Here is a 9,700-nt window from a genome sequence, read left to right as displayed (position 1 = left end):
TATTTAACTTACATTCATATTGAACTATTAATTATATAAAAACATCCTTTTAAATCTTTAAGAAATGTAAAATTTAAATATGTAATAATATTAAAATTGTTTCATAAATTAAAAAAAAATCCTGAATTACGTATGACTAAATACCCAAATTTCGATTTCGATTGTTTGATTTAAAAGCTAGTAAACTATATGAGAAAACCATAGCTGCCAAAACTGCAATTTACTAGTTAGAAACAAATTAATGCAACTACATTTTCAAACTTCTATAAATGCTTTTACCCTACTTTCTTATTGGTATTTAATGAGTATTCAAATAATCATTGTTCGCAAGAAATAAAGATTAACTTCAACAAACTATCTTTTTGCATCCCATCACACATGCTCGAAATGATTTGTCTTTCTGAATATTTTGTATACCCAAAACTGAAACAAGTTTTGAATAACCATTCAACAATATTTAAATTACATCTAAACAGCAACATCAAAATCTCAACCTTACTACAGAACCCAGTGACAAAGTTCACGATCCAAGTTGACCGTCTTAAACTATGTTTTGCATATATCAAATCGACGGAATCTTGAAGTAATCGGGATCAAAGTGATGTAGTCTCACATAACCGTCTTCACCGCCACTTGAAAAACTATAACAAAAATATCACAAACAAGTAATTAAACCGCTAAAAAAGAAAACGATAAAGTATAACACCTTAAATGAAGTTGATCAATAAACATGAAGATGCAAACAAGCCGAGCCGAGCCTAACTAAGCTCAAAGCTAGGCCAGTTTTACTTGCAAAAGCTCGAGCTCGACTAGTTTGACTTGCGAGAGCTCGAGCTCAGATCGTTTAACTTACAAGGCCTCGAAATCATCTAACTCCGGCTCTATTCATAAATCTCAAGCTCAGCTCATAAGTAGTTTTACAAGCTTTAGCTTGACTCGTTTACTATGCATTTATAGTAACCTTCATAAACATTTATGATTATAATTTTTATATATAGCAAAATATATATTACCAAATTATTTTTATCATAACTTTATGCCTAAAAAAATACATGAATATACATTTAATTTATTAAATGGAAGTATAAAAAGATAATAAGACTCTTTTCAAGGGCCACTCAAACTTGATAAATAAAATCGGACCCAAGCTCATTAACCAACTTAATTTCCGAGTCAAGCTCATTTAAACTCGGCTCAACTCCAACTTTTAGTGGGCCAGTCAAGAGTAGCTGACAAGTGGCTCGGCTCATTTACATCCATGTGACCATCATCGAATATTGATTTCAATATAGATAGAGATGAAGAATGTACCTTTTCCCATCAGGGTTGAATGCCAAAGCATTAATTGGACCAAAATGCCCTTTAACGCCTCCGATCTCTTCTTGCAAAACCTAGTACACAATAATGATTTCACATAGACCGTTAACATAAGCAGTTTTAACAAAAGCAAATCATAAAAGACCAACAAATGAATATAAAAATCAAAATAAAATTTATTGTTTTACCTTATCATAAAATTTGGCTTCAAACTTCCCGGCACGATGATCAGTTGTGGTTACAGCAGAGGCATCCTGACCACCACCAAGCACCACCTGAAATGTTCAAATATAATGAATATATATTCTCTAATGTACAAATATCATAGAAAATAATATATAAAAACAAGAATTAGTAAAAGCATATTATGAAACTTACATGGTTAAGAAGTGGAGACATTGCAACGGCATTGACCGGACGTTCGGTAACATATGTCTTGATCAATGTCAATGTTCTGCTGTCCCATAGCTAACAAATTGGACAAAATTGAGACAATAAGAATGTTTTTTTTACTTTTAACTGACTATAAAACCATAAGAAACAATGAAAATAGTCATATACCTTTGCGGACTTATCTAATGACCCTGTGAGAAAATGTGAACAATCGGATGCTTTTGCAAGTGATGTGATCGTCTTCTTGTGACCAACTTCTTTGTCATTTTCTTGTAGCAATTTTCCAGTCTGTTTGTATAAAAATAGGAAATTAAAAGTAGACGATGTAATATTCCAATAACAGCCCGTTTCAGGTTTCAACCCGAGCCGAGCCCATTCTAGTCAAAGCCTGTTTTGACCCAAAACCAATTGATAAAATTTTAAAATGAAATGTTTGGACCAGAACCCAGTTTGACCAGAACACGTTTTGACCCGCTCCGACTTGACCTGCTGATTTGACAGGCCTGCCAACATGGCATTTATAAAACCGAAGTAGAAGTAACACTTTAGTCACATTTTCTACACAAATAAGCAACTATTTATTGAGATTACAACTATTTACAAGCAAATTCAATATAAAGCCACATATTAAGATTAACTGTTTTAGTGTAACATAAGAAAATGATTTCAATATGATACAATCAATTAAGTTGAAAGTGAAAAAACAAACCTCTGTATCCCAAATCCGAATAATAGCATCTTCACCTGCACTAATGATTGTCTTGTTTAAAGATCCCCAAACCGCTCTATTGATCCTTCCTTGAGGTCCCTTTAGTACAAGTATGGAATCCGCAATCTCTGAAAAGTTGTTTTAATTAGAACATAATGCATGATACTTTTAATCATTTTATAGTGTAAACCAATACACAGTCTAGAACAGAAGAGTTTATAGATGATTTCTCTAATTTACTTAAAAAAAATAACAGTGAAGATAACTTAAACAAAATAAAAGAAGAACATCCGTCAACTAATAATGTACATCCATCACATCCTGCAACTGTCTCTTCTCCAACTAAGTGTCCTTTCTATCTCGAGTGCATATCCTTTTCACCCCATCCATCCAGAAACCATTTTTCATCATTTAAAATATATACTATTAAGATTACATAACAATAACAATAACAACTTTATGCAAATAAATTACTACAGTAATTATAAGATTTGATTATAATAATATATTTTAATAAATATAACAACTGATTAACTATTCCATAAATTAAAAACAATGTACGAAGACTAAATAAAAACAAGTAAATTTGTATGAAAAAAATATAAACTGAATGGGTATATTTATAGAGTTAATTTAATAAACTAAAGGAATTATTTTTGAAGCCTAATGGTCAACAGTCTGTTAAAATTTATTTTGTTAATTCAATTTTCATTTAGACGGTCATATTAGCGTCTTGATCACATCGGGATAGTCGGCAAACATCTGTCGATCAAGATAAATTTTAGTCAGTACCGACTGGGATGGGATGCATTGTACCAACGAGCCACGTTGACCCATCACGTTCAAAATGCTACCACACCACGCAGCCCTAGGCTCTCTTCAACTTTAGTTATAAAGCCTAAACGAGCCTAACCTAAGGTTTGACTGTGTTGTAGCAGTATAAACAGAATGAGCCGACATGGCTAGTCAATACAGACTGAACACCGCCCCCATCCCAGTCTGTAGACTCGGTACAGAGTAAAATCTACCATTATTGACAGACTTTTGCCGGCTATCCCGATTGAACTGAGCCATTAACATGACAGTTCAAAAGAAACTTATAAATCCTGTCAGGCTAATGATTGTTAGGTTAAAGATAATTAATTTTTTTACTTTAATATTAACCCTACAAATATACCCGATCAACTCATATTTTCTGCACCGATTTAGTTGTTTTCACTTGGTCTTGTACTTTATGATAATTTATGAAGGAGAAACTTTCCGGAATAGTAACCAAGTTTAAATTTATTAGGTTAAAGTCCTTCAACTTTTTTTGTCTCTTTCAAGTCACTATAGGTTTGATTTTCTGTTCCTAACTTGCGTAATTTTAAAGTTACCTAAAAGATGTCTCAGGTCAAAAAAAAATTTACTTATTAAGTGGATTACATACAGTGACTTGACATTTGTAATTAAAAACCTTCAACTGAATAACAGAAAATTGGTTCATAGATGGTTGAAATAAAAACAATATGCACACAGATGGAACTAACAAAGATTTGGAGCGAAATCGAAAAAAGTTAGTTGCACGATGGGAAGCTAACACGGTGCAGATTTAACATCAAAAAAGAAATAACAGAAAATTCAGGTCAAATTAGTGAAAGAGCAAACTCACGGTCATCGGGATCAACAGCAATGCATTTGACATGAATTGCAGAAGTCTGACCCATAAAGGGATCAGTAGTGATTATAGTAAGCTTATCACCAACCGAAAAGTCAACAGCTCTAGCAGGAGAGTCAAAATTGAAAGTAAAAAGCTGTGTTCCACTTTGAACATCCCATAGCTTAGCCGTTTGATCCGCACTCCCTGTAATCAACCTTGTTGAATCTCCTGCATAACCAATTGCCAATCAATTATCCATTGCCAACACCACAATTCAATCAACTTAAATCAATCATCCTGGTGTGCATAAAACCAAAAAAAAACAAACCAAACCAAACCAAAACAAAAACCGATGGTTTGGTATGATGTTTTGGTAAAACCGAAATTGTGGTTCGGTTTCGGTTTTGCATGTGATAATAACCAAAGATCCGAACCAAAATTGTAAATCTTCAATTTTTAATTTTCATTTTGAGTAATTTTTTAAGAATATAATATATATGTAACTCAAAAATTTTAGTACAAATGTATAGCAATAAATTAGTTATATTAACAAACAAAATAATATAGACCCAATTTTTTTATTTTGGACCAATATTTTTCCTTTTTTCGGCCCAAAACTATTAAATTGAAAACCGAAACCAAACCAAAAACTAAAAAACCGAAACGAAACGCCTTTCAAAATTTCACAAACCTAAATTTCAGTTTTAGCCCAAAACCAACCCAAACCAAACCATGGAGGCATGGACACCCCTAAACCATATCATAATTAGTAACAAATAATTTAGACCCAAAATTATTATTCTGGGCCAATATTTTTCTTTTTCCGACCCATAATCATCAAAATACAAAACCAAAATCCAAGAAAACCATAACCGAACTGGTTTCATAATTTAACAAACCGAAGTTTCGCAGACCCAAAACTGATCCAAACCAAACCGTGGACACCCCTAAACTACATCATAATCAGTAACAAAATAATCTAATCCCAAATTCATTATTTGGGCCAACTTTTTCCCTTTTTCGGCTAAAAACTTTCATAATCAAATGATTAAATCGATAACCAAAAAACCGAAACCGAACAACTCTCAAACTTTAAAAACCAAAGTTTAATTCTTTAATTCAGTTTTATCCCAAAACCGAACCATGCACACCGCCCCTAAACCAACAATTACCAATATTAGCTCTTGAAGCATCCAAATAATATTATCTAAACTGAAAAAAGAACAAAAGAAACGAACTTGAAACATCACAGCACCAAACGGCACCGTTGTGGCCACGGTAGGTGCCCAACCGTTCGCCGTTATCGGCAAACCAAACAGTGGGAGTGTGATCTTTAGCGCACGAGAACAACAGGTCTCCGTCTCTGTTATACTTCAAGAATGTCAGCGGCCTCTCATGGCCTTTCATCAGTATCGGCCTCATGTTTGTTTGTTTGTTTATTCAGATCGATGTAATTTGAAACCCTAATTCTGAGCAACAAGAAGATGATGGTGTAAATTAATTGGATTGGTGATTAGAGATGGGTTGGGCCGCCTTTATTTGAGGGCTTATGTTTGGATTGAATTTCTTCAGATTAATACTAGTGGGCATAAAACCTATTCTGGACCCAGCCCAGTCAAAACCCATATAAAAACCCGACCATACCAGGAAGCAGTTCCGGTTCCTTAAAAGCCTGATTTGTCCACCTCTAAATGAGATGTTGAGATGGAAAGAAACTGGTTCACAAACCGAACCCAAAAACCAACTTGGTTCGAGAGAAACTGGTTTACGACCGAACAGATGTAGAAAGTGTTTGAAGTTGAGCCAAATTGTAGGTTTGTAACGGGTTTGAGAAATTGTTATTGAAACTAGCAACAATCATACCGGGTAGATAAAACTCGATTTTAAATTAGATAGATGATTTTTCCCTCATATGTTGGTTTCAAACCGAACCAATTTAGACAAAAAATGATTTTGAATGATACCGAATCAGTTTGGACCCAAAAACTGACTTTTGTGTTTCTTTGAGAAATATATTTTTGGCTCAAATTTGCTAGCTCATATATATGTCTGAGTGGTGTTAGCCCACTTGCTAAATAATCAACTTGCATGATTCGTTTCTTTACTCGTGTATAGGTAGTTTAAATGACAATATTTTAGACTTGGATGTCTTAATATTGTTGTTAACATGTTATTTGAGGATTTGATAAAAATAATATACAAAGTCAACTAAGTTGAGATATACGAGTCAACTCCCCGAGGCATGAGTTGACCCGAGTTGTAGGCGAGCTAAGTATGAGTGCAATTCTTGGCTCGATTGAAAGTATGGGGTCAAGCTAGCTCAAATTGTTTTTTAGTTGCTCAATCTTGAGTTGATGTGTGCTAGGTTTAATGAAACTTCTAACAATCTCACTCCAGTGTTGTAAAAGTCGGCCCACGCGGCCGAGTACTCGGAGCCTAGGCGGACCTCTGCTATTTACTAAAGCGCCTTTCACCTACTCGCCATAGTATTGTCAGAATCGGTCTAACTCAGTCCAACTCGGGCCTAGGCGGTCCAGATCGATCTAGGCAGTCAATGATAAGATTTGACTTTTTACTAAAATAAAACCTAATTTCCTTCTTCACCGTCATTTTGTATTACCTAATTATCAAACGACGATTACTCTCTCAAGACCAAAGGATTTCAATCTCTAAAGTTTAAAACTAAACTATGAGTTAGGCTAAGCTATTTAAAACTAAACTAAGGTCTAAATTAATTAAGCTAAAGTAAAGATTAGGTAAATAAAGGTTAAAATTTGGCTAGCCGTAAAATTATATAGTTTAATAGTTAGTAGTAAAAAAAATAAAGTAAAGTAAAATTAAAGTTAAAAATTTGTACAATTATAGACAATGATTAAATTAAAACTTGGATCGTTCTTAGAAACGTACCGTGTCCCCGGCAACGGTGCCAAAAACTTGATAGCGTGCGTGCGTGGTGGTTATTTATATAGGATGGGATGATTTGCTTTTGCACAAGATCGTGTTTTAAATTTATAAAAGTGATTTCTACAAAGACTAAACACACACAAAATAGACAAGTGTACCTATCGCAAAATAGGCAAGTGTATCTTTGGACGCAAATGTTTCTAATGATAAATCGTTGTTTTACTTTAATCGGGAGGTTTTAATCAATTTTGGGTTAATTTTTTTGAACTTTTTATAAAATATAAATACTTATATATAATATATAGGTGACTAAGACAAGAGGTTCTAAACGAGTAATTCAATTATGTGAAGGTTACCATCTAAGATCAAGAATCCACTCCGTTTTAGCATTGATAACTAATATTTAGACATGTGGTAAACTTGCTGTAGCAATATATGATAGATAGTTCCTTAAACCTTAAGTGAGTATCTTTGGCACTAAGGAGGTAACGTGCACATTTTAAAGTTCACTCTTTCCTAATGTCATGCCATCTTAATGATGTCAATTTAAGTTGGCAAGTAGTTTCGTAAAGTAGAAAAATTAGGATTGACTTCGATTTCTCAAATATCAATTCTAATAACTTCGGGTGGTTGTAGTTTAGTCACACAACCTCCCCTTGGTTGATTTATGTAGGTTATAATTACACATTCAATTAACATATGATTTCTTTAACTAGCATGATATCCTAAGCAAAGCCATTTTCGGATTACCAAGACTTAGAAAAATACATCATAACTTATATCTCGTCATTTCTAAGTACAATATAAGGATCCATGTTTCGATAATGTATCAAAGTATTTCTATCTTTCAAGAACATGAATTGATCATGAACGATTGCCAATGGAATTGACAACCACCAACTTTGAATTAGTGATTTAAGATGGTGAAACATTCTCGTCAAAAGATAATTGTAATATAACCATGTACTTTAATAGACTACACCACGTGTTTTAATTAATTATCAAGTAAAATAAAGTTTCTTCATAGATTTTAGATGGTAAATGGAGTTTAGCTCATAATGAGCATGATGATAAACATTAAGATGGATGATGATAACAAATACATGATTAAACTTGGAACAATCTAACCAAATGTAGATGAATCTTCCTCCTTAATGGTGATGATGATGGACGATGATGATGGTTGATGGTGATGATCTCCAAGCCTTCAAACTCTTCACTAAGTCTTCTATGTGAGTGTTAGTGTGTGTTTTTATAAGAGATAATCGGATAGAATTTTTTTCAATGCACACCAAATGAGTGCAACATGAGCCACTATTTATAGACAATCTGGAGTGAGAAGCACGGCCCCGTGTCCACGTAGGCCAATGTTTTATAGTGACATGTGCAAAAATTCATTTTGTCTTTTCTGGTTGTCGTCCACGGCCCCGTGGTTGAGAGGCACGACCCCGTGCTTTTGTTCCCAGTTTTTTTCTTTTCTTGTAGATTTTTGTCTTCTGGTTCCAGAAGCATGGGGCGTGTTTCTTGAGGTATGGGGGGCGTGTTTCTTTGTTTTTCTTGTGTTTTCTTCTATTTTTCTTCGTCTTTTCGCTTGTTTCTTCGTTTGGGGCTTGGTTTTACCTGAAATTACATTTTATTATGATAAGTAGTCTTCTATGCTATGTTTTGATAGAAATTGCAGTTTTTAATGATTATTTGATGTCGAAAAGATGTATAATTTTATGTACATCAACAGCCTACAGTCTGACCCTTATGTGCCTTCCATTTTCCTTACTAGTTGGCTATTCTTGACTTGTTATTTATTAATAGATGTTCTTTTACTTTGTTAACAGTTAAACACAAAACAATTTGGTTGGTGTAATGTCATCAAATACCCAGTCAGACGTAACTCAAGAAAACCTTAAACGATAATCTAGTGATCCTGGGATTAAGGAATGTTGATAGATCCTAACAACAAAAATAAAGCGAAATGTATTTTGTGCAACAAAGGGATGTCCGGAGGAGTCAATATACTAAAACAACACATTGCACAAGTAAAATGGAACGTCGCCCCGTGTTCTAAAGTCACAAAAGACGACCAAATAAAATGTAGAGATGCTCTTAACGATAACAAATTGAAAAAGAGGCGAAAGGAACATGATGATCAATCTTTAAGAGCGGGGTGAATATTGGAAGCGATGGACATGACGAAACCATTATTATTGAAGATGATGAAATGGTAGATGCCTTTGGCGCTGCTGAGCCTCCGCGATCTTTTGGTCAAATGGATCAATTTGTGGATAATACTATCAATCCATAATATGTATTGAATAAGGGAAAAAGCAAAAGTGATATTTTATCAGATAAAATTCGTAAGGAACATATAATTCACGCAAAAAAGTATATATGTAAATGGGCATACAAATGTGCAATTCCTTTTCATGCATTTGAAGATGATAGCTTCATATTGAGGTTGGAGGCGGCTGGCCGATCTGAACGTGGGCTTCCACCTCCGACTAGATATGAGATGGGAGAAACATACCTAAAGAAAGAAGTTGAAAGAACAAAAAATTTATTGAAACCATATAAAGATGAATGGAAAACTAATGGATGCTCGATCTTGACGGACGCTTGATCTGATAGAAAAAGAAGGAGCATCATGAATTTGTGTGTGAATTCGAAGTTAGGAACTGTTTTTTATCCTCTAAAGAATCTTCCGACAAAGCTCACACTTGTGAACACATATACGAGTACATAGA

At 34.0% G+C, this 9,700-nt stretch overlaps 1 protein-coding gene across 1 annotated transcript; it reads right to left on the bottom strand.

The window, feature by feature from the left end:
• Positions 1 to 391: 391 nt before the first annotated feature.
• On the bottom strand, positions 392 to 5,528 carry LOC143557807 (eukaryotic translation initiation factor 3 subunit I-like). The gene is made up of 8 exons (XM_077046793.1): positions 5,297 to 5,528; positions 4,071 to 4,286; positions 2,420 to 2,547; positions 1,879 to 1,998; positions 1,696 to 1,785; positions 1,506 to 1,592; positions 1,312 to 1,391; positions 392 to 641 (listed from the first exon to the last, which is right to left on the bottom strand). Exons 1-8 carry the CDS (start codon positions 5,478 to 5,480, stop codon positions 563 to 565), a joined length of 984 nt encoding a protein of 327 aa, XP_076902908.1. The 5' UTR covers positions 5,481 to 5,528; the 3' UTR covers positions 392 to 562.
• Between the last annotated feature and the right edge of the window lie 4,172 nt (positions 5,529 to 9,700).

This window comes from Bidens hawaiensis, unplaced genomic scaffold (assembly GCF_021521415.1).
Source record: "Bidens hawaiensis isolate Kalapana, Puna unplaced genomic scaffold, B.hawaiensis_p1.1 tig00019197_1, whole genome shotgun sequence".
Classification (NCBI taxonomy): Eukaryota; Viridiplantae; Streptophyta; class Magnoliopsida; order Asterales; family Asteraceae; genus Bidens; species Bidens hawaiensis.
This window is presented reverse-complemented; position numbering and strand designations above follow the sequence as displayed.

Coding starts and splice junctions, on each gene's coding strand:
- LOC143557807 (XM_077046793.1), bottom strand. CDS start 5,480: ATGAGGCCGATACTGATGAAAGGCCATGAGAGGCCGCTGACATTCTTG. Junction 1,999..2,419: donor TTCGGATTTGGGATACAGAG/GTTTGTTTTTTC, acceptor TTATACAAACAG/ACTGGAAAATTGCTACAAGA. Junction 1,786..1,878: donor CATTAGATAAGTCCGCAAAG/GTATATGACTAT, acceptor CCAATTTGTTAG/CTATGGGACAGCAGAACATT.